We start from the raw sequence: 19,969 nt of genomic DNA, 5'->3' as shown, positions 1-19,969 counted from the left end.
TTTAACATTTACAATATCTGTGAATTTCTACCACTGAGGTTGCGTCTCAAGTTTGCAGACAAACTGAACGACACTTTCTTCTGGTTAAAGGAAAACTAAACCGTGTTAATTGACTGCTGCACGAAGAGCTTGGTATTTCTCGTCTTACAGCTTGAGCAGGTTCTCGCCAACGTCTCAGCTGGTATGTTGTGGAACAATTTGTCAGCTGGTGTTTTTTTTTGCATGACAGACACTGAAGACAGAGTGGAGGCCAGAGGGCTTGTCACGATTGGCAATGGATATTAGAGGTTTCATTCCAAAGCCTTCACGGGCAAAGTGGATCTTAAATGGCTCAGGCTGTGGAATATTGTGGAACTATTAGATTTCTATCCAGCTGACCGAGCGAGATGAGTCACGTGATTTGATTAGTTGATGAAGGTATCGATATATAGGAGACGTTCCCAAGTACATGTGCAGCGTTTAATCAGTTCACAGACACACTGCAGGCACTCGTTCTCACGTTCAACACACCTGATGTCAGATTTCCAGTCAAACCAGGGATAAAAACAAGTGCAACAACGGCTGAATCGTTGGGAATCCCGCATGTGTCAGTGCATCTTGGTAGAACAGCAACAAACTAAAGTCGAATCCAGTCACAGAAGGTCCTGCTGATCCGGCATCAGATCGTGTGAGTTCTCGTTTTATCAAAATAAAAAGGCATGCAGATATTTTTGTTTTGAAATCACAACACTGGAACTGACCTCGTTCCTGCCGAGTAAAATCACGATACAGATTCAGTACCACACACTTCATCCACATCATTCATCAAGAACACAATCTCCTTCATCTGATGAAATCCCTGCATCCCAGATAAAGATTTGAATGCGGTCGTCATTAAAAAATAAAGTCGAGGAGGTGATTTAGTTGATGCATAGCCACCAGTGCCTCCGCGCGGCACCGAACATGAATTTAAAGCACGAGATTCTTATCTTCCTCCAACGGGATCAAAGAGAGATCTGGGTCAGTTGAAATGCAGAGAGCAGCAGAAACAAGCAACTGAAGCGCAGCGTGGAACACGAACATCCCAAACTCTCACTATCGCTGACCTGAATATCAGTTTCACGCTTCAGAAAATGAGAATTGGACAGATTTATCCCGAAGCAGACAGATGTGTAGAAACGTCAGCGTCAGGTTTTGTCATTGAAACAAAGAGAATAATGTCGAGTGAAGCAGTTCCTGAGGCTCCTGCTGTGGATGTAAGAGCACCAGCGCTCTCCTTATTAAAAGCTTCGGTCCGTTCGGAGGACGGAGAGCAGAGCGGGGTAGTCCGGCGTCCCCCAGCCGGTCACCGGGTCCCACGACGGTGCGGCACAGAAACCCTTCCCCTGAACCTGCTCGTCCAGGCAGCTCAGGTGGCAGCCTTCCGTCACCTGCAGGGTCACAGGAAGTGCAGCGTAAAGAGACGAAGCTGTGCTGCAGGAAAGTGCTAAAATATCACAAGCGAATCCTGAAACACAAAGTGAATACATTCAAGCCTGCCACCAAGCAAACTGAAGAAGCTGAGGAGCAAAATTCTGCGCAGAAATTGAAGAATTCGCCGTCTCTGAAGGGATTATCTCCCAGACAAACTGGTTTCTACGTGACTGAAGTCCTCTGTGAGCCGAACCGACAGTAAGAAATGTGACTTACATCAAACAGAGCCTGGCCCTGCAGCTTGTAGAGACGAGGGTTCAGGAAGCCGAGGGGGGGCAGACCCTGCAGCAGGCGCTGATCGTTGATGAGGGAGAGCATGCCTCCGACCACGGGGGTGGACGCCTGCAGGAGGAAACGAGCCCCAAAAACAAGTTGAATAATACTTCAATAGTTCAGGTTCGTGCTCTGAGCTGCATTAAAGTTCATTAGGTGGAATCAGAAAGACTTTGTTTTTAACATCTTTCATCTCCAACTAGTCTGTTCATTCATTTTCCACCTCTGGCATCATATTTCAACATCTCTGCATGTTTAGGTAATTCAAATATCCAACATACCCCAATCTTATGACTCTCCTGATCATTACTAAAGGCCCCAATATTGTTGTCATGTGATTGGCTGATTTTTGATTTGTATTGACGAACTGTTGGCCAGACGTACCTAATGTTCCTAATAAATAAATAAGTCGTCTGCACACATGACTGAGACGTTACAAGATAAACTAGAGCTGTTAATGGGAAGACACAGCACACTTCCTTTTCATTTTCAATAGATTGTTTAAGAAGCAGCAGCTTTTCTTCAGTGATGAGTTAATGACAGTCAAGACTAAATTGTCACGTGACACATCGAAAAAGAAAATAATGACAAAGTGAAACACGGCTTCTTTACACTTGTAATACATGAACATTATAACTGCTGTTTTGCACCTTTTCACCTCAGAAAATCACCTCTCACTCCCAGATGTGACCGGACCGATGCTTTCATTTGAAAATCTGACAGAATAGGAAGAATTGTGACGAATATAAAACAAGTGACTCGATGCGTTTTGGCAGGTTTGTTGTTCTTTGGTTACAAATGAAGGAGACAAGTCAGCAAAGATTTATACCTATAACTATATCAAGAGCAATATATTGAAAATTCACTTTCAAAGTGAAGAAATGTGTGTCACTTCATCAGTTTTCCTTCAAATGTTACTAAAATGGTGTTAATTTATTACTTGTGTGACTTTATGAGCTTTTGGGTGAATTTAACCCTTTAACGACCCCTGAGAGAGCCTCTCACCGAGGTCCCGGACACCCAGGGGATGGGCACTCGGTTGCTGACCACCCAGTAGTTGTCGGACAGGGCGGCCATATCCGGGTAGGCCCGGCCGCTGGTGTTGAAGTACGACTGAGGAGGAAGGCTTTCCGTGACGCTCTTCAGATACTTCTTCACCGCGCTGACCTGCGGAGGGACGAGGAAACGAGAAGCACAAGAGGAAAGAATGAAAAGAAAAGAAAAGAAAAAAAAAAAGTAGCGTCTCTACTGAACAGACTGGACGTATACTAACTTCATGTAATAAGTGACATTAGAGAATATACAAACTTTTACACTGTGACATCTGCTGCTTTCATTTCTTAAATATCTCAAATAATAAACAGAAACAAAAGGAAACATTGGCAGCCACAAGACCTCCAGATATTTGCTCTTTATTTACTTTTGATAGAATAGTTCAGCTCCATGCGACACTGCCACCTACTGCACTGCTGAAATCCTGCATGACCAAGAGGAAACGGGATCTTTTTACCTGGTATTCAGGCATTTCAAAGACGTTGCTGAAGCCTCCTCCACTGATGTAATCTGTCACTTCATATGTCATCTTGAATGGGTTCTTGAACGACGTTCCTCCGACCGTCGTCACATACGGGCTGGGAAGTTAAAGCAACATCCGTTTCAACACTCAAGAGACGAGACCGAGCGCTCAGAGGGAGTTTTAATGGGAGCGTGTTTCACCTTGAGGCAGGAAAACTGGGCCTGAAGCAGTTTTGTCCTTTCGTCTCATGTTTGCATCCAGCACCGCTGTCACCTGCACCAGATCACAGAGATTAATCCAGAAGCCACCAGCAATCACACTCCACATCTCAAGCAAAGCTTTCCTGTATTGTAATCTGTGGAAATAGGACAAACATGTTTGACCGGACATTTAGAACAATCTGGCTGTGTTTGTGTTTCCAGTGAGCTCATGGTGCAAAGAAGCGTAGTGGCCTGTTGACTCGCTGCCAGGGAGACCAAGACGCTCACCTTCATGTGACAAAAAACACTCAATCACTCTCTGGCTCTTCAGTTACTAAAATTTGCCATCGAAAACAAGAACGTCTGAAAAACTCTCATTCACATTCCAAAAGGTCCAAAACAGAGGATGTCGCCTCTAATCAAATGAAAAGTTTACAGTTTCCCTGACTCACATGATAATAAAGATTAAAGGGGAAGTTTGTAAAATAAGTAGTGCCACTATCGTGCATCAGGTGGCAGTAGTGAGTCGCTGGAGAATTCAGTTTGTCTTCAATTTCAGCAACATTATAACTAGGGATGTCCCGATCCGATCGGTAGATATCGGATCGGGGCTGATATTAGTGATTTATGAGTGATCGGGAATCGGCAAATCCAGCCGATCACCCAGCCGATCTAAAAAAAAAAAAAAAAAAAACGCGGTCCGCAACGTCACCTAATAACCACAACCACTCATATATAGTGGTTTATGTGGTTCTGAGCAGAAGTCTACTTCTAAATTTCTATGTGGTCTGTCTTCTTCTGCGTTTTTGTTGTGTTTGGTGAGTCACAGTGCCCCTAAAGGCCTGGCATGTGTACTACATGCCCTGAAGCCTCGTGTTGAGCCGCGTTCACAGTGAGGTGTGGACGGAAGTTTTTTGGGAGAAGGCCAGGGAGAACAAAGATCGTTTTTTCGTCGTGTGGGTGTACCCTCAGTTTACAACAACAACTAAAGAAAAAGCCGTACTGAAGCAGAAAACTCGGTGCAGCTTTAAAATAAAGGATTTTAAAATAAAGGATAAGTACCCACAGGGGAGCAAAAAATAACCCAGAAGGTTACGCTAGTTTGAAGGGAGACTGGGATATTCTGAATAAGTTTTTGAGAGAACTATGTTCAGACTACTTTTGTCAAACAGGTTATACCATTTTGAAGTGGAATAAAGTGTTTATAATTCACATTGAAATGTAAATGTTTTGTGACAATTCAGGTCAAACCTCTCATACTGCTTTAAGTGAAACTGAAATTTAATACACAAAGAAGTTACATTGCCTAAGAGCATTTATGTTTAAGTCATTTTGAGAAGAATTTTGATTCAATAAGTGAGTTTTACAATAATTTCTAGCCAAACAAAGCTTCTGCCAATAGTGCTTTTAGCTTCAGACATCTTAGTTGCTCCAAAAATACACTATTGAGTATCTTTGCAATAGCAATGTAAGTATCGGATGGGGAAAGTATCGGTATCGGCCGATACTCAATTCTAAAAAATCGGCTCGGTATCGGGGGCAAAAAAGTGTGATCGGGACATCCCTAATTATAACTATTAAAGTAATGTAGTCTGATACTGGCTACTGAGGAGATTTTGACCTAAGTTAGACGGGGCTGACGCTGTTTTGTCCTTTTGCCACCAGACCATCGCTGTGTAAAGCTCAAAAATGGCGACATGGCGGTTCTTCTTGCTGTAAACAATAATTACGTGTGTCCACAGTGAAAATACAACTGCTGGTTTTCCCAGTGAGTCAACAAACATATTCAAACACAGCAGTCAAAAACCTATTTGCCCTTCAGGGTCAACATCCTCCTTCACCATCACAAGAACACTCCCCTTAATTAACCACAGCGCCTCCCCATGGTCACATTAATAAAGCCACTTAACCTTATCTGGCTCCTATAATAACTCAGTAGTTTTTGTAAAAAACAAGGTGTTGTCACAGTGACAATTTAAACATTGAACCATGGAAACCATTTATCCTGCAACCTGAACATGCTGCAACTGGGATTATTGTGGAGGATCTTTACCAGCTACTCACTGAAAATAGATGAAAGGAGTCAAGAACAGAGGCAAGAATTCCTCCGTGAGGCACATTAGTCATGATGACAGTCTATCTGAGCGTGTTTGGCTGAAGCCATTTGGATTCCCTTCACTCTGACTGACCTGAGGCGAAGAGCAACGAGATTCCACGGACGCCGGCCTTCATGAACTCGGTGTTGATGCGCATCATGTAGGCGGCGGAGAGGCTGTCTTCGTCGTCTCCGTAGCTGACGGTGTGAACCCAGGGCAGGTCGGACATGTTGCTGAGCAGCACCATCCACTGGAGGAACGGCTCCTGCGACTCGTGACGGCCTGGAGGAGAAAGAAAGACAAACTGCTGCACAACTGGAGGTGGATTCCTGGTTTCACTGTTTTTAGCCACAAGAAGGCTAACTGGCGTCATACACAGAAAACTGAACTGTGGCTGAAGCCTTGTGGACACCCTCTTTACCCGGGTCTGAGTTTAATCGCAAATTAGGAAAATGACACGTGAGCTGTGATCCTTCACTCTATTTCTAGATTTCATTGGTCGAACAGAAAGTTGTTATGGTATTAAACGCAGCTCAGGCTCCTGACTACCTGGATTGGTGAAGAACCAGGTGGAGACGTTCGCCCCTGTGCTCATGATGTACTCCACATCCAAACTGGCTTCCAGTCCGGCCTTGCCTGCTCCCTGAGTTCCCACGACGCGGTCGATCTGGGACTGATGCTGGAAGCCGCGACCGAACATCCCCATGAACTCGGCCAGATCTGCAGCGTGGTAGTACTGCTCCAGGAACTGCACAGGAACACAAACACTCACAGTCTGATCACTGATCGCAGTCCGATCATGTGAGAGGATTGGTACCTGGGCCACAGCCTGGCTGTTGTTCTGAGCTGATCCCACGTCAGCGGCCGTCATGTTGTAACGCTCCCTCAAGATGGCGGGAGTCACGCCAAGGTGCAGCCCCGCTTTGGAGCGCCGCCGCTTCCTGTTGACGTCCAGGCCTTTAGGGGGGAGGCGATGAAGCCCGCCCACTGTCGAGGCACAAACAGGTCCGTTAAACAACGTTAACAATAACCATGAAATAGACCAAACGCTGTGCAGCTGGAGAAGTGTGCTCACCGAAGTCGAGGTGTTGGTGAACGTCATCATGAACCGAGTACGGCGCAGACGAGCGCACTCTGTACTGGCCGTCTCGGAGGTAACGGTGGAACCGACTTCCTGGTAGCAGCACCTCAGCAACACTTCACACACAAACACGTCAAACATCAACAATCACAGAAGTGACGAGTTTAAGACCTGGAGGAATGTTTGCATGCTTCTTCTTTTGGAGTCAGACAGGAGTGAATCATTCTGATCCTCAGTGCATCTTCATCATCTTCACACAACACCAACATAAACACTGTCACTCACGATTCAAGACTAGAAATGAGCTTTAAGGGGAACCAGTTCCCAGTCTCAGTTTGGAACAAAGTCTCAGGCTTTGAACTTTCCTATTTGATCAAGCTCACACGTTCACGGCGTCTCAGGTCACTTTGGATCTTTTCTTAGTGAAGCTGCTGTAGGTTTGACTCTTCATCTCCTGTGGTGTGTGCTCTCTCTCCTCTCTGTTCCTTCTGACTGGGGACATACATCTTTATGATCTTCTTGTTGGTTGAACTATGTCCTCTCATTTAATCTTTTTTCTGACTAGACGCGTCCACTTCTCACGTCCAATCAAGATTTTTTTTTTTTAAAGTGACAATGTTATATAACTGAGTGGTGATTTTTAGGGAGTACTGCAGTATGTTGTGTGTGTGAAGTAATCCTAAAGAGCCTTGTTAGAATCTTACAAACAGAGGAAACAGATGAGGGAGTGTCGCTGCTCCTAATCCGCCCACAAAATGTCAAAACTACAATCTTTATTAGACATAAACATAAAGCTGAATCTTCCAAAATAAGAGTTTTCAGAACATTATTTCATATTTTTAACTAGCTTTCCGAGAAAAGGTTTATCATTTGTTCCTATACATTATTGGCCAGGGCAACCTTGTAAATGTAAAAGATCTAAATGGGTTCTTTATCCCGGTTCAACAGACATTATTTCTATTATTTAATTCTCAACATTTTAAAGTAATTTTTATACTAAACACTGTTGAAGAGAGATGATTTTAGGCAGAATAAAGCATGTTAGGTAACCTCTTAGAAACTCCATACAAAAAAGGAATATTTTAAATATATATGTTGAACTTATAAGACATTAAGATTAAATCTCTGGTAACATTTAAGTATCTCAAGGGGGAACCAAAGTTTCCTCTTTTCTACAACTGTAAATATGATGATCGCCGCCTGATATCAACCAGTTCAAGCAGGAATCTGCTGGTTTCCTCAAGGTGAAGTTCTTTCTTTCCGTTTCTTATGCTTCTCATGTGAGATTCTTGTGTATTACCTCACCAAGGACGTTTATTTGTCTGTAAGTCAGATATCTCAAAAACTAATGAGCTGATTATCATGAAAATTGGGACACGTGCAATTTGAACAAAGGAAGAAACCATTAAATGTTGGTGGTGATCTGGATCAAAAATAATTGTTACAAATTTTCATTCCGCTACATATTGTTACTTGAAGTGACAAGTGCATTGTGGGAAATGGAGTCGTAGCATGTGCTGGTTTTGGGAGGTGTAGTTTGTTGTTGTCCTGTTGCCATACTGCAGGAGTGTGTGAAATGACCAGTGTTAATCCAGTGTGTGCTGAAAGATAATGTGTAAGAAGGTAACAATATTATCTTATCTTGTGTTCTTTCAAATGATGAAATAGAATCATTGGATCACCAAACTCAATAAATTAATAAAGGCAGTTGGTCTGGATGTGGAATGTGTGTCATTTCCCTTCGTCCATGTCGACCCTTGGCGGAAATGAGAAATCGCTGATTGCTCTTGTTTCTTTTTAATTTCATTGGAAAGTTCAGATCCATGAGGAGGTGATGTTGTAATCAGAGCCTTATAAGGAAAACTGGATGTAATAGGATGTATTTACTCAGTTGAGACTGAATAACAACGTGGGGATAAAATGAAAAACAATAGACTCGGTTCTAATGTGAGATCCACATCAGCACTGAACTTGCTTCTCATAACAGATCATGCACAGGTTTCCTCAGGTCAACAGATAAAAAAAGTTTCTGTGTCGGCCAGAGGAGCTCCTGTTAGGTAAGAAGCTATTTCTATCAGATTTCAGCAACCTTGACCCAGATCTGAGTATTTCATTAGGCTGCAGCTTCCTGTTTGATTTACACCAAAAACCACAGAAAAGGGAACTTTATCACGAGGTGCAAGCAAAGGCAAGATTTATATGACGAGTAACTTTGTGCTTCGAGACGAAGTAGGTTGAGCAACCAGAACAAAGATATGCTTACGCTGCAGTCATGCCGCACTGTAAAAAGTCCTGAGTGTGAACCGTCAGGCAGTTTGTGATCCCGTGACTCAGCAGCCAATGACGCACCACCTTCTGGGTCAGTTCCGACGGACGCACAAGAGACGCCACTTCCTGCAGGCTGAGGTGTTTACCTGTGGAAGACCAGACCGTCCTGAGACACTCGGGGGTGAAACGGGGAGAGAAAAGCTCCAGCTGCAGGTTTAACAACGAAAATTAGAGCATTTCTGGCTCCTATGTAATAAAAACTGTCTGGACTTCCTCGGGATGTGTTAATAAAGTGAGAGCTACCATATTGAGCTGAGTCGGGGTCTGACACCAGCCTCAGCTTTTCCTCCAGCAGCCCCACGTTCTGCTGCTTCAGGGCAAAAGTCAACTGCAGCTCCTCTGAAGGATCCACCCGGCCGACACCAGTCCATTCCTCCGGGATCCTGCAGAGAGACGACGCCTCGTCACGCTACGGTGACGTGAGCACATTGACCAATCTGGAGTTTAAGCATTAAGTTTGTCTTCTTGCAACGGAAGTTATTTGACACAGATCGCCTGTGAATGAAGTCTGCTTCAGATCATCCTGTCTCTTCATGTAAACCCACAGAAACTGGATTAAGTTAAGATCAGGTGTCAGTGGGAGGCCACGCCATCACACTATCATCTCTACGGCTGCTTGTTCTTGATAAACACTCGCTGCACGATACTAGTATGACATGATGAGTAAAGTGGAGTGGTACTACAGCAGCCTGAAACCTTTGCAGAGTAATGTATGCTGAGAATATTTCCTCTCTTCCTACTTTATAATCCCACCGGGTAAAAAGCTCCTCTGAGTCCGGAGCCACCGGAAGGTTCTTCCTGGTATAAATGCGTTTTTTTCTTTTCCAGCCTCTGCCACTCTGCTCTGAGGTAACTGCGGTTGTTATGAACTGAGTTTTGGTTTATAACAGATTGAAAGTTGAGGTTCAACTCACGGGACGTCTTGGTCATATTCCAGATATCCGCTCTGGACCGCTGAGCTGAAGAAGAAGAGGAAGGACAGCGCCAGACTGAGGGAGAGAAACACAAGTTAGAGTTTCACCAACGGGACCGAAAACAGATTTATTAACAATATTATGACACAAAGTTAGATTATTACATTTTCAACACAACGTTATTATTCGTCCAGAGTTTCTACATGTTGATCAGTTTGAGGAAGGCGACTGCACAGCTGTACGGGGGTGAAAGTAACCAGCTTAAATTACTCACACGACTGGAATTAAATTGTATTCTTGGGTAGTTTTTCATACTTTGGCACGTTTTAATCTGAAATATCTAATCTATAAGAGACTTTCAAGTACACGGACAATTGGAATTAGTATTCAAACCTTTTGGTCTGTAGCCAATAATTTTAATGTTTTAACAAACAATACATGATTTATGTAAATGTACTTTGAATATCAATTTTTATAAAGATTCTATAATAAATCAGTGAAAGGTAACCCTATATAATTACATTTGCACAGTTGTGAAGATTGTATTGTGATCTAGTGTTTATATATGTAACTATTAACAGTTCGAACACAATCCAGGAGTTAATTGAAGGGTAATAATAAATAAAGAAATGGGTGAATTTCTTCCTTCTTCTTTAAACACGGTCCAGTAGGATTACCTTTATTTTTCTCTTCTTACTTTCCATACCGATATCTCATGTTTTTAAATTATAAAGGTAAATGTTGTGAACTATTTTGACAACAAATAATTTTAATAAAGAAATTATGTTACTGACAAAAAAAGCGGCACAATTAATACAATATAATCCAAGTTCTTGCTTTGTATCGACATTACTTTATATTACTTTATATATCATTCATTTATTGTAATTTGAATGTAGACATTTTATACCGACATTAATTAAATTCCTGATATTGATATTGAAGTAAAGAGCAATAAAGACAAAGAGTGTTTTTAAGAGTATTTTTCCTTATTTGCATACTTGCTTCAAATGTAATCGATTACAAGTAAATAGTAATTCAAACTAGAATATTAATCACTTTTCACTGCATAGTTAAGTAGTAGTGTCAATCACAGGTGGGATCTGTCCATAACACACAAAATAATCCTAATACGGAGAGTATTAGTAGCTCGTTACTTCCACGTTACATTTGATGTGATCAGATTGTCTGTAGGTCAAAGAGAAACGAGTCAACGTGACTCCGTTCAGAAGGTCACATTAAAAAACAAACACACTTTCAAACAGCAGAGATTAAAAACACAATATTAGAATGTCTCGAGCTGATCCTCACACCGGAAGTTTTATCAGTTTAACCTGCTGAGTGTTTTATCTAGGTCATCAACACACAAACACACTGAAACACAACAAAACACAATATAATACAGTAGTAACACACGACGAAAGACACTAACACACAATAAAACACAGTGAAGCACGTGACAGTCAAAAAGCTCCTAAAACGAACAGACTCACAGAATGTTCATGTTGTCCTCCGCTCAGCTGCAGATTCACGTTTAACACTGTTGTGACACAGCAGCAGTCACATGATCCCACCCACGTGACCGGCACCGTCAGCTTCATCTTCATCAGCAGCAAGCGCGTGCCGCATTCCTCATCTTGTTTTTCTTTTGTGTTATTTTGTTTATTTAATTAACTCAGACTCAGTTTGTTGTTTATTTAATTAACTCACAGACTCAGGCTTGTTTTTGTCATTAAAAAAAAATAAAAATTAATCCGTTTGTTTGTATTCATTTCATGAACTCACAGTCATTTTGCTTATTTTATTAATTCAGGGTCCGTTTGTTTTCATTTATTTCATTAACTCACAGACTGGTTTTTGTCTTGGTCTCAAATAGTTTATCTACTCAGTTTTTGTTTTCTTTCTGTCACATTATTTTATTATAACAGACCTACTTTGTTTAGCACTCTCAGCTACTAAACTGGCTTTGAGTCTGGATCAGCTTTTTGTGTGCGGAGTTTCCATGATCTCACTGTGCACAAGTGAGTTTCCTCACACAGAATCTAAAGAGTCAAGACCTTTACTTGTCACAAGAAGAATTATACACAGTATAATACACACACACTGAAAGTAGACTGTGTATTGTTTTGTTCAGCAGACAGCCTTAAGAAGCTCCTCCCCGTCCTGTTTGCCTTCAGGCAGCAGTAGCGCCGCCCTGCTGGCAGCAGAGAGAACAGTCTGTGGCTGGGCTCACTCACTCACAATCCTCCTGTCCTTTGACCTGCATCATTTGTTGTTGTAAAGGTGATAATACTTGCAGCCAAAACACTCTCAATGGTGCCGGTGTAGAAGTTTCTGAGCACCTTGAGAGGGAGCATAAGAGTGGAGCTTCTTCACCAGGTGTTGATGTGACGGGACCACGTCAGGTCCCCTGTGATGTTGACACCCAGATACCTGAAGCTCTCCACCTTTGACTCCATACCAGAGGTGTGTGTTTATTCTTTGGTGGACCTTCTGATTGTACTCCTCGGTTCACTCTGTACTCGGTACTCTGCCTTCACTCATACTCAGCTGGGTTCTCCACCCATTGTTCACACGGGACTGGATATAGACCCAGAAGAAAGATGGAGATTCATCTTTATTTCATGTTGTGTACACCGATTTAGTTCCAAGGCCTTCCATCTAAAATTTCATTCAAATACATAACCTGTATGTAGAAATATACACAACTTCTGTACATCTAATACAGACGCTCTGCATGATGGGACACATTCTTACAAACATATAATAGAACACTGCCTCAGTACGACAGGTCCCAACAACTATATACAAAACACTTTCACGCCGTTTCACTCCGGCTTCCCTGAAACATTATGCAACCAGGTCCAGCCGTGATCAGACCCACATGAAGGGAATCAGCGCAAAATCCGCTGCGGTGGGTAAAAGTCAGCTTCAAAAATCTGCAGTTTGACTTTGAATCCAGGATTGATTCCAAAGCAGCGCATTGTAACATCAGAACAACCTGCGCTCCTTCTCAGAAGATGCATTTCTAACACTTGGAGCCATTTTAGTAGCACGGTTTGTCCCGATATACTTAAAACTGAACAAGGTTTATTAAATGAAGGTTTCAGAACTGAACACCACCGTGTCATTGCAGCTTATGTTCAAAACAATTACGGATTCGACACAAGTAGAAAGAATAAAATGTACTTTTTTCCCCCCCAAAACGAACGATTCAGACAATGAGTTACAACTCCATTCAGTTACTGTCTGAAAAATAGAAATCCTCTTCTTCGTCCTCACTGTCGGGTGAGGCCGTGTCCTTCCCAGAAAACATCTCCCAGACCACAAACGAGCTGTTTCCTGCTGGAGAAGTGAAGGATTGAGTCCGCGGTAACTACTTCCAGCTTCGATATCCACTCCCTGAAACATTTCCCATAACGTGGCGTTCAGGACACTTACCTGTGTTCTCACATCGTCTCAGTGGTTTTTTCACTGATGGCGTCGGTGTGAACTTCTGAAAGAAACACACGAGATGGTTTTACAAAAAAAAAAAAAAGAGAAGCTCCACACCTGTTAGACATGCAGGATGAAACAATGAAGTTTCACGGAGTCCAAATTAGTTGAAAGGCACCTTTAAAAGACGCGACCGCTTCTGGACGTCAAACCGGCTTTTCTTCATCCTCTTCTGCAGCTGGTAGACGTACTTCTCATCGTTACTCCTTTAAAGCAAGACAAAGATGAGATGGGTAGATTTTATTCATGAACAGTAACAACTGAGGGTAGAACCCCCAACTTTAATAAAGTGGAGGCGAACAGAATTCTATAAAATCCTTGATGAAAGGCGGTGAACTCGCTCTGCCACTTGGCCAAACATCACAGTGAAAAGAAAAACAACGATTCTAGAAAGTGTTAATTTCTCTTCAAAATGGGCAAAAACTGACTTTTCACAAAGTCAAAGCAGGAAAGTGAAGATGAACCGATACCACAGCACTTCAGTTCCGTATTTCAAATGTGTTAATGTATGGAGCAACTGTCCCGGTCGGAGTTCTGTTGCCTCCGTATGAATGAAGTAAAGGAACCTGTTTGGTGAGCCCATCATGCCCGGGGTGAGGTGCAGGCACTGAGGAGTCTTCACGTCGGGAAAACACGCCGACCTCGGCGTCAGGGGCTCCAGCTCCGACAGCATGATGTCACTGTCGTCGTTCGGACCCAAGCTGTGGAGCTGCCATCGAGAGGAGCCGGTCAGAACGCGTCCCGGAGAGTGACCGGAGGACGGAGGACGAGTAAAACCAACCTCGAAGCGTTTATTCTGCATGTGAGCCGAGCTGAAAGCGTCGTCAACATCTTCTCTGGGCATGGCCTCCAGGAACTGACGCACCTGCTGCTTCCTCTTCAGGGTTCCCGCCCGGGCGGATATCAGAGGAACATCTGCAACCAGACCCACCGTCAGGCCTCGCCGCATCCGGGCGTTTACACTTTAACAGCTTTGAACCACTGCTACGTTCAGAGAACGTTTATTCACTTCCAGAGGTGGAAAAGTCAATAAAAAGACGATTAAATCAAAGTAATAAACTCTACAAAATGAACCGTTTCAATCTAAAAAAATCACATTAAATTGTCTTACGTGATCAAATTTCACAAGTTTTCCTGAATCGCTGCATTTGACAGCAACGTGTATGAAATACCAAACCAAGGTCACTTTCTACCAAAACATTTCTCTACCTGCAGTCTCCAGGGCTTCTGCCTTCTTCCTTCTGGCCTTCTTGGGCTGCTGCTGGGTCGCTTCCATCGACGTGTGCCGGTTGTGACACTCTTCTGCAGAACGCGTCTCCACCATCCTCGCCACTCTCTCCCAGTAACCCAGGATGTGTCGGGGGAAGTACGAGACGGCCCTGCCAAGGGCAAGAACAGCTCAAACATACAACCCTGGGAGAGTCTGACGAAGAGATACGAAGAGGAGAAGTGTAATTCTGCACGAGGAGAGAAAACGTACTCGTGAAGCTTCTGAAGTTCTGCCTCAGTCCATTTGTCCTCGTCAGGATCTTGTGGAGTCGCTGCTTTTGCTTGTTTGTCCTGTAGTTTCTGGCTGGATTGTGTCGACTTGTGGAAAGGCTTCGCGGGTCGAGATGTTCCCGGAGGTTTGGTTCCTCTGGGTTTAGCTCTTATTTGCGCTTGGCTGCGTTTCTTCCTCGCTTCTTTATCACTCTCCTCAGAGGATTCCCGGTCAGGATGTGATGTGCTCTGAACGTTCCTCCCCTTGTTGCTTTGCGTTCTCCTCCTCAGGTTCCTTCTCGTCGGATTTAAGTCGTCATCGCATGAGAGGCTCTGCGGGGACTCATCGAGATCCACAGCAGGTTCTGGGGATTTCTGGTTTTTCCTTCTTGTCCTGGACGTGGTTGTCCAACGATTGTTGGACGTCTGTCTTGTTGATGACTTTTTCGCTTGACTCTGTTGTTGTGGGACATTTTTCATTTGAAGCTCTCTTTCTGAAGCCAGGCGGTTTTTGCTGAGCCTTGTGCTTCGGCTTTGTGCTTCCATCGGCGCTTCGGGTTCTTCCGGACTGTTAGCCTTTCGTCTCTGACGCGTGGACACTTGAGGCCTTTGCAGTGGTACCGCCTCTGGTTTGGAGGATTTCCTTTGCTTTGTTGCTGTGAAAGGAGGAACATCTTGTCGTCAGGCTCATGCGTTATCTCAGATTGTTAAAACTGCAGCTGTGAAGACCGAGGTGTCGGTTTGAGGCACCGTTTACACAACAACGTTATGAAACGATGCTGTCGACGCCGAAACACCAGGCACACTGAAAACAAGGTAGTTCTCCTGTTGGGCCACTAAGTGGTGTGCATGAGCAGCAGCAGCGTTTCCAGAAAGCCCCGTTTGATGATGCATCTGAATTTTGTTGTTTCTGAAAATGCGATAAATCGCTGAGCTTTCAGCTTAACTTTGCAACTGAAATCAGTCCTGGTGCAGTTTGTCTCTTCAGAGCGACGCTGGATTTTTCTCATGACTCCACAAAAACACAATAGAAGGACCAGAAGTGACTGAAAAATGAAAATGAATATTTTACTTACTTGCACCAGGGGCAGGATTGGAGTTTATTGCGAGTGGCTTTTTGGCCCGAGGACCGCGTGCTGGAGCCTCTCGTGCCGAGTCGTCTTTCTCTCCTGGTAACGGCAGACGGACGGGAGCCTGTGAGGGACACGCAGGCTGCGTTGTTGGGTCGCTCTGCGAGAAAGGAACACAAAACATGAATCTCTTTGTCAGGGATAACAGTCGTTGGACGAGGTCCACCCCAGGTGCTCACCGGGATGACGATGGAGGTTTCGTAACACTCGTGGATGGTAACGTTCTTGTACGCGTCGAGTATGACTCTGCCTCCTCGCCAGTAATCCAGAGGCGGGATGACGAGTCGCCCACTTCTGGAGACTTTTGCGGAGCCGAATGGAAGACTGCGATCACCAGCTGGACAGTAGAAAAACACCTTTCAGGAGTATTTGTGCAGCACAGCATATACACAGGCTTGTAGGTGTGTAACTACATTTGTGTTCACGCTGACGAGGACCTGAAAAAACTTCCCACTTCGTACTGCATCAGTACAAATTACACATACAAGGAGAAAAATCACATTATGCATGAAGAACTTTCACTGAGCATAAAAATCTGTGTGCACACACAAACATTACAGGCATACAAATATCACATACTCATCACACACAGCTGACTTTGCTCTTTTCTAAAAACATGACAAAAGGTTCAAAACAACACGAGCTTATTCTGTCTTTACTTACGAGGAGTCAAAGACTTTTTCCTGACGGCTCTCTGAGACGAGGCCTCGGGCTTCTTCTTGGCTGTGTTGTTTGTCCCGTCGCCGCTCTTCCCTTTCCCTCTACTGCGATTCCAACAGATAAGCAAAGCACGTTTCTTTAATAATAACTCTTCATCTCTCGATTGATTTAAGGTTCAGCAGCAAAAATGTAAGAATGAATAATCTTACTTTCTGGATTCCGACTGAAACTTCTCGTACAGTCCTTTCCAGTTTGAGGGGAAACCGTCAGCGAACCTCTTTAGGAGCCACTGAGGGAAGTCTGAGAGCAGGAAGTGAGAAAACAAAACAATAAGCAAACCGATTCACCTCAAATCCACTTTTGTTTCCTTCTTGTTTCTCTGCTGATCAGGCTTACCAGACGAACCCTTCACCATCAACTTTCCAACCAGGATGTAAGTCCTCCCAGAAACAGTCTTCAGCACGGACTTTGAAACTCGCTCCACGATGATGTTACTGTTCCAACGAATGTTTTCTGAACTTCATGGTGGAAAAAATAAATCGACGTGTAAATATACCTGCACTCGCATTTAACCCCCAACGAGATCGAAATCTGATGTCAGCCACAAAGATTCTTACGGAGCATCTCAGAAAATGACATGATTGAAAAGTAGATGTCTTGTCAGTGACTTCGACTCTCATCTCTCGCAAACTAGTTTTGAGAATTGATTTTTTAGATTTTAATTGTGATAATTGTGCCCGACGGTTAAAAAACAAGACGAAATGTCCTTTCAGGTGAAACTCGATGAATACTGGAATGTAAGGACTAAAAAGGTGATGATGGTCTTCTTTGTGAGTGTTGGGCAGAATGCGTGATGACCGTTTCTAAATTGTTTGGTAGACTGTGATGATGATAAAATGACAAACGTTGTGTGAATTGTAATTTATGTGCGTTGTTTTTCTTAATTCCTAATGTAAAGACAATGTTGGCTTTCAGTTGAAAAAAAAAACCTAACAAACAAACACCTGTTCTTAACATATTCTAATATTTATTCGAGGTATAATTTATAACAAAAACATCTTTGAATATGATGTTTAATTCAAAGACATTTGATTATTTGAATTAAATAAGAAACATTTTGTTTTTCTATGGAATTCTTCCAGTAATTTTTCCAAATGTCACAATATAAGAGGAAAGAAAAGCCTTACCAGTGAATTCCTTCAACGTACAGGCCTTTTGTGAGTTTCCTCAGACACCACTTTTTCAGATAGATCACACTTTCCTGCTAAATGGAGAAACAAAAGTCAACCAAAGGAAAGAAACTTTTGGATCTCCGACGTCGAGTCTGAATGTTTTGTAGTCAATTGATTGTGAATCAGTTTCTTCATCTGTGTGTTTCCACTCACACTCGGGAACTTTGCGTGGGCGGGCCACTTGCTCTTGGACGCTGCCGGTTGTCTTTTCGGTATAAGAACCTTTGGAGATTTCAGCAGCAGCGCGTCTTGAAGCAAAGCCGCCAGCGGCGGCGCCGCAGGGTTCTGCACCATCTCCCCTGAGTGTTCAACGTCTGACGGGACTTCAGCAGACACTCTTTCGGAGGAGGCCTCAGTTTCCCCCACACTTTGAGCCGTGGAAAGGGAAGCATCTCTGAGCTGGTGAACATCGTCTAGGGAAGATATGGCATTAAAACAGATTAGAACATGGAGAACATGTTCATAAAAACAGAATAAAATGTGTATTTTTTTTCACTTCCACACACACCTGCATTGTTGAGATTTCTTCTGCTGTGGTGAGGACGTTTCTGTGGCTCCACATGGTTTTCTCTGTCCTTCATGAGAGCAAACACCTTGGCTGGGGACATCGGAGCATTCTGGACCACTCTGGCGTGATATCGGTTTGGTAAATGTCCATCTTCTCTGCACAGAGCAGGCTGTGGCGGGGCAGCACAGAGCGACGCTTCGCCCGTGAGATCAGACTCTGACTGGCTGCGTTTGGACTCCTCACTCACACATTCTGAGGCGTTTCTAATATTAACTTTCTCCATTTGACACGTGGGGAACTGATCCAGTTCTGCAAAAAACAAGATTTTTCACAGAAAAAGCCATATTGATGTGATAGGGAAACAAAAGTGTGTGGAGTTGTTGGTCTACTGAAAGTTTTTTATTATTATTTGAAAGGCACTCACCTCCTTTAGGGACATCAGTTCTGCTGTTATGATATCTCTGGGCTGAAGACGTTGGAAGACGCGGATCTATACCGAATCGGTAGCCTGTTTGAAAACAGCAGAGGCCAAGAGGAATCAAACATCATTTTTCTTCTTCCAGATGTTGGCTCTTTCCAGAAACCAGGGTTCAAATCCCTCCCCACAATCAGTCTGTCTGTCCCAAAAGTTTCTCTCCTATCCCCTAACCCCAACCGGAACAGCAGAAAGGCTCTACTTGTGAGTCTGGTTCTGCAGAAAGTCTCCACCTCAGAGTCTGGTTCTGCAGAAAGTCTCCACCTCAGAGTCTGGTTCTGCAGAAAGTCTCCATGCTGAAAGGGAGTTTTGCCTTTCTGCCGTCTCCTATGCTTGCTTGTGTGGATTTGTTGGGTTTCTCACTGTAAAGACGACTGTGTTGTATATTGAATTAAGATTGAATTGAGGTAATGAAGATGTCTTACATTTGTGTGTGGAGACTGGTGGAGGTGGAGGCCCAGGCCTCTCTGGCTTCTCAGCAGTGGGCTGCAGGCTGGATGTGTTGTAGTTGCTGTGTTTCTGGCTGACATCCGGGGCTTTCCTCACTGTGTGTGACTGTGGCCTCTGCACTCTCTTCCTCAGCCGATACTTCAAGGGGGAAAACGCGCCGTCCTCGGCACAAACACTCTGTCCACAGATTGTGGACGCGTTACATCCTGTAAAGTCTCTGATCTGAGGCGGAATCATGAGGAAAGGATCGGACACGGCAGTGGACTCGAGGAAAGCCCTGAGTGTGCGTCCCCGTCGAGCTTCACCCGGACCTTCCGGAGTTTCCTCCTCGGTAGAGGGAGGACTGGATATCGGGGAGAGAGTCAACGCCTGGGCCTCACTGTGACTGGAACCGGCCTGCAGGCGGTCGCTGAGCTCGCTGTCCTCTCTCCGGGGCCCCGAGGCGGCGGTGGCAGGCTCCTCTGCCCGCCACTTCGTCTCTGTCTGGACTTTGTTTTTCAGTTTGGCGAAAGCCTTTGCTGGCGATTCGGGCCATGGATTCCGCTGTTGCAATGCGCAAAAATGCGACGCCATTGCGTTAGATGAGAGTCATAATCTGTAATAACCTCAAACTGTCTATTTACAAGCGAGCTCGAGAATTTGAATTTCCTCACTTGTGCTGTCTTTGGTCAGAATTATGT

General features: G+C 43.9%; 2 protein-coding genes across 5 annotated transcripts; both read right to left on the bottom strand.

Moving 5' to 3' along the window:
• Window positions 1–663: 663 nt before the first annotated feature.
• On the bottom strand, window positions 664–11,432 carry tpp1 (tripeptidyl peptidase I). The gene is made up of 13 exons (XM_080479552.1): window positions 11,354–11,432; window positions 9,861–9,935; window positions 9,190–9,329; window positions 8,882–9,032; window positions 6,613–6,734; window positions 6,355–6,524; window positions 6,087–6,285; window positions 5,631–5,819; window positions 3,442–3,514; window positions 3,236–3,356; window positions 2,731–2,892; window positions 1,669–1,794; window positions 664–1,409 (listed from the first exon to the last, which is right to left on the bottom strand). Exons 1-13 carry the CDS (start codon window positions 11,362–11,364, stop codon window positions 1,260–1,262), a joined length of 1,689 nt encoding a protein of 562 aa, XP_080335678.1. The 5' UTR covers window positions 11,365–11,432; the 3' UTR covers window positions 664–1,259.
• A 975-nt stretch (window positions 11,433–12,407) lies between these two features.
• On the bottom strand, window positions 12,408–19,969 carry mis18bp1 (MIS18 binding protein 1). Of its 4 annotated transcripts, none has more exons than XM_080480686.1 (17): window positions 19,265–19,969; window positions 18,789–18,872; window positions 18,365–18,673; window positions 18,010–18,269; window positions 17,812–17,888; window positions 17,021–17,142; window positions 16,834–16,924; window positions 16,628–16,728; window positions 16,144–16,301; window positions 15,911–16,064; window positions 14,836–15,490; window positions 14,565–14,734; window positions 14,137–14,270; window positions 13,922–14,064; window positions 13,474–13,561; window positions 13,302–13,356; window positions 12,408–13,202 (listed from the first exon to the last, which is right to left on the bottom strand). In XM_080480686.1, exons 1-17 carry the CDS (start codon window positions 19,860–19,862, stop codon window positions 13,099–13,101), a joined length of 3,303 nt encoding a protein of 1,100 aa, XP_080336812.1. In that variant the 5' UTR covers window positions 19,863–19,969; the 3' UTR covers window positions 12,408–13,098. The 4 variants fall into 4 exon arrangements, with proteins under 4 accessions (XP_080336812.1, XP_080336814.1, XP_080336811.1 ...); XM_080480688.1 differs by having other exon boundaries at window positions 17,812–17,885; window positions 19,265–19,963; XM_080480685.1 differs by having other exon boundaries at window positions 12,459–13,205; window positions 19,265–19,963.

The sequence above is a fragment of the Lipophrys pholis genome (genome assembly GCF_963383615.2).
Source record: "Lipophrys pholis genome assembly, chromosome: 14".
Classification (NCBI taxonomy): Eukaryota; Metazoa; Chordata; class Actinopteri; order Blenniiformes; family Blenniidae; genus Lipophrys; species Lipophrys pholis.
This window is presented reverse-complemented; position numbering and strand designations above follow the sequence as displayed.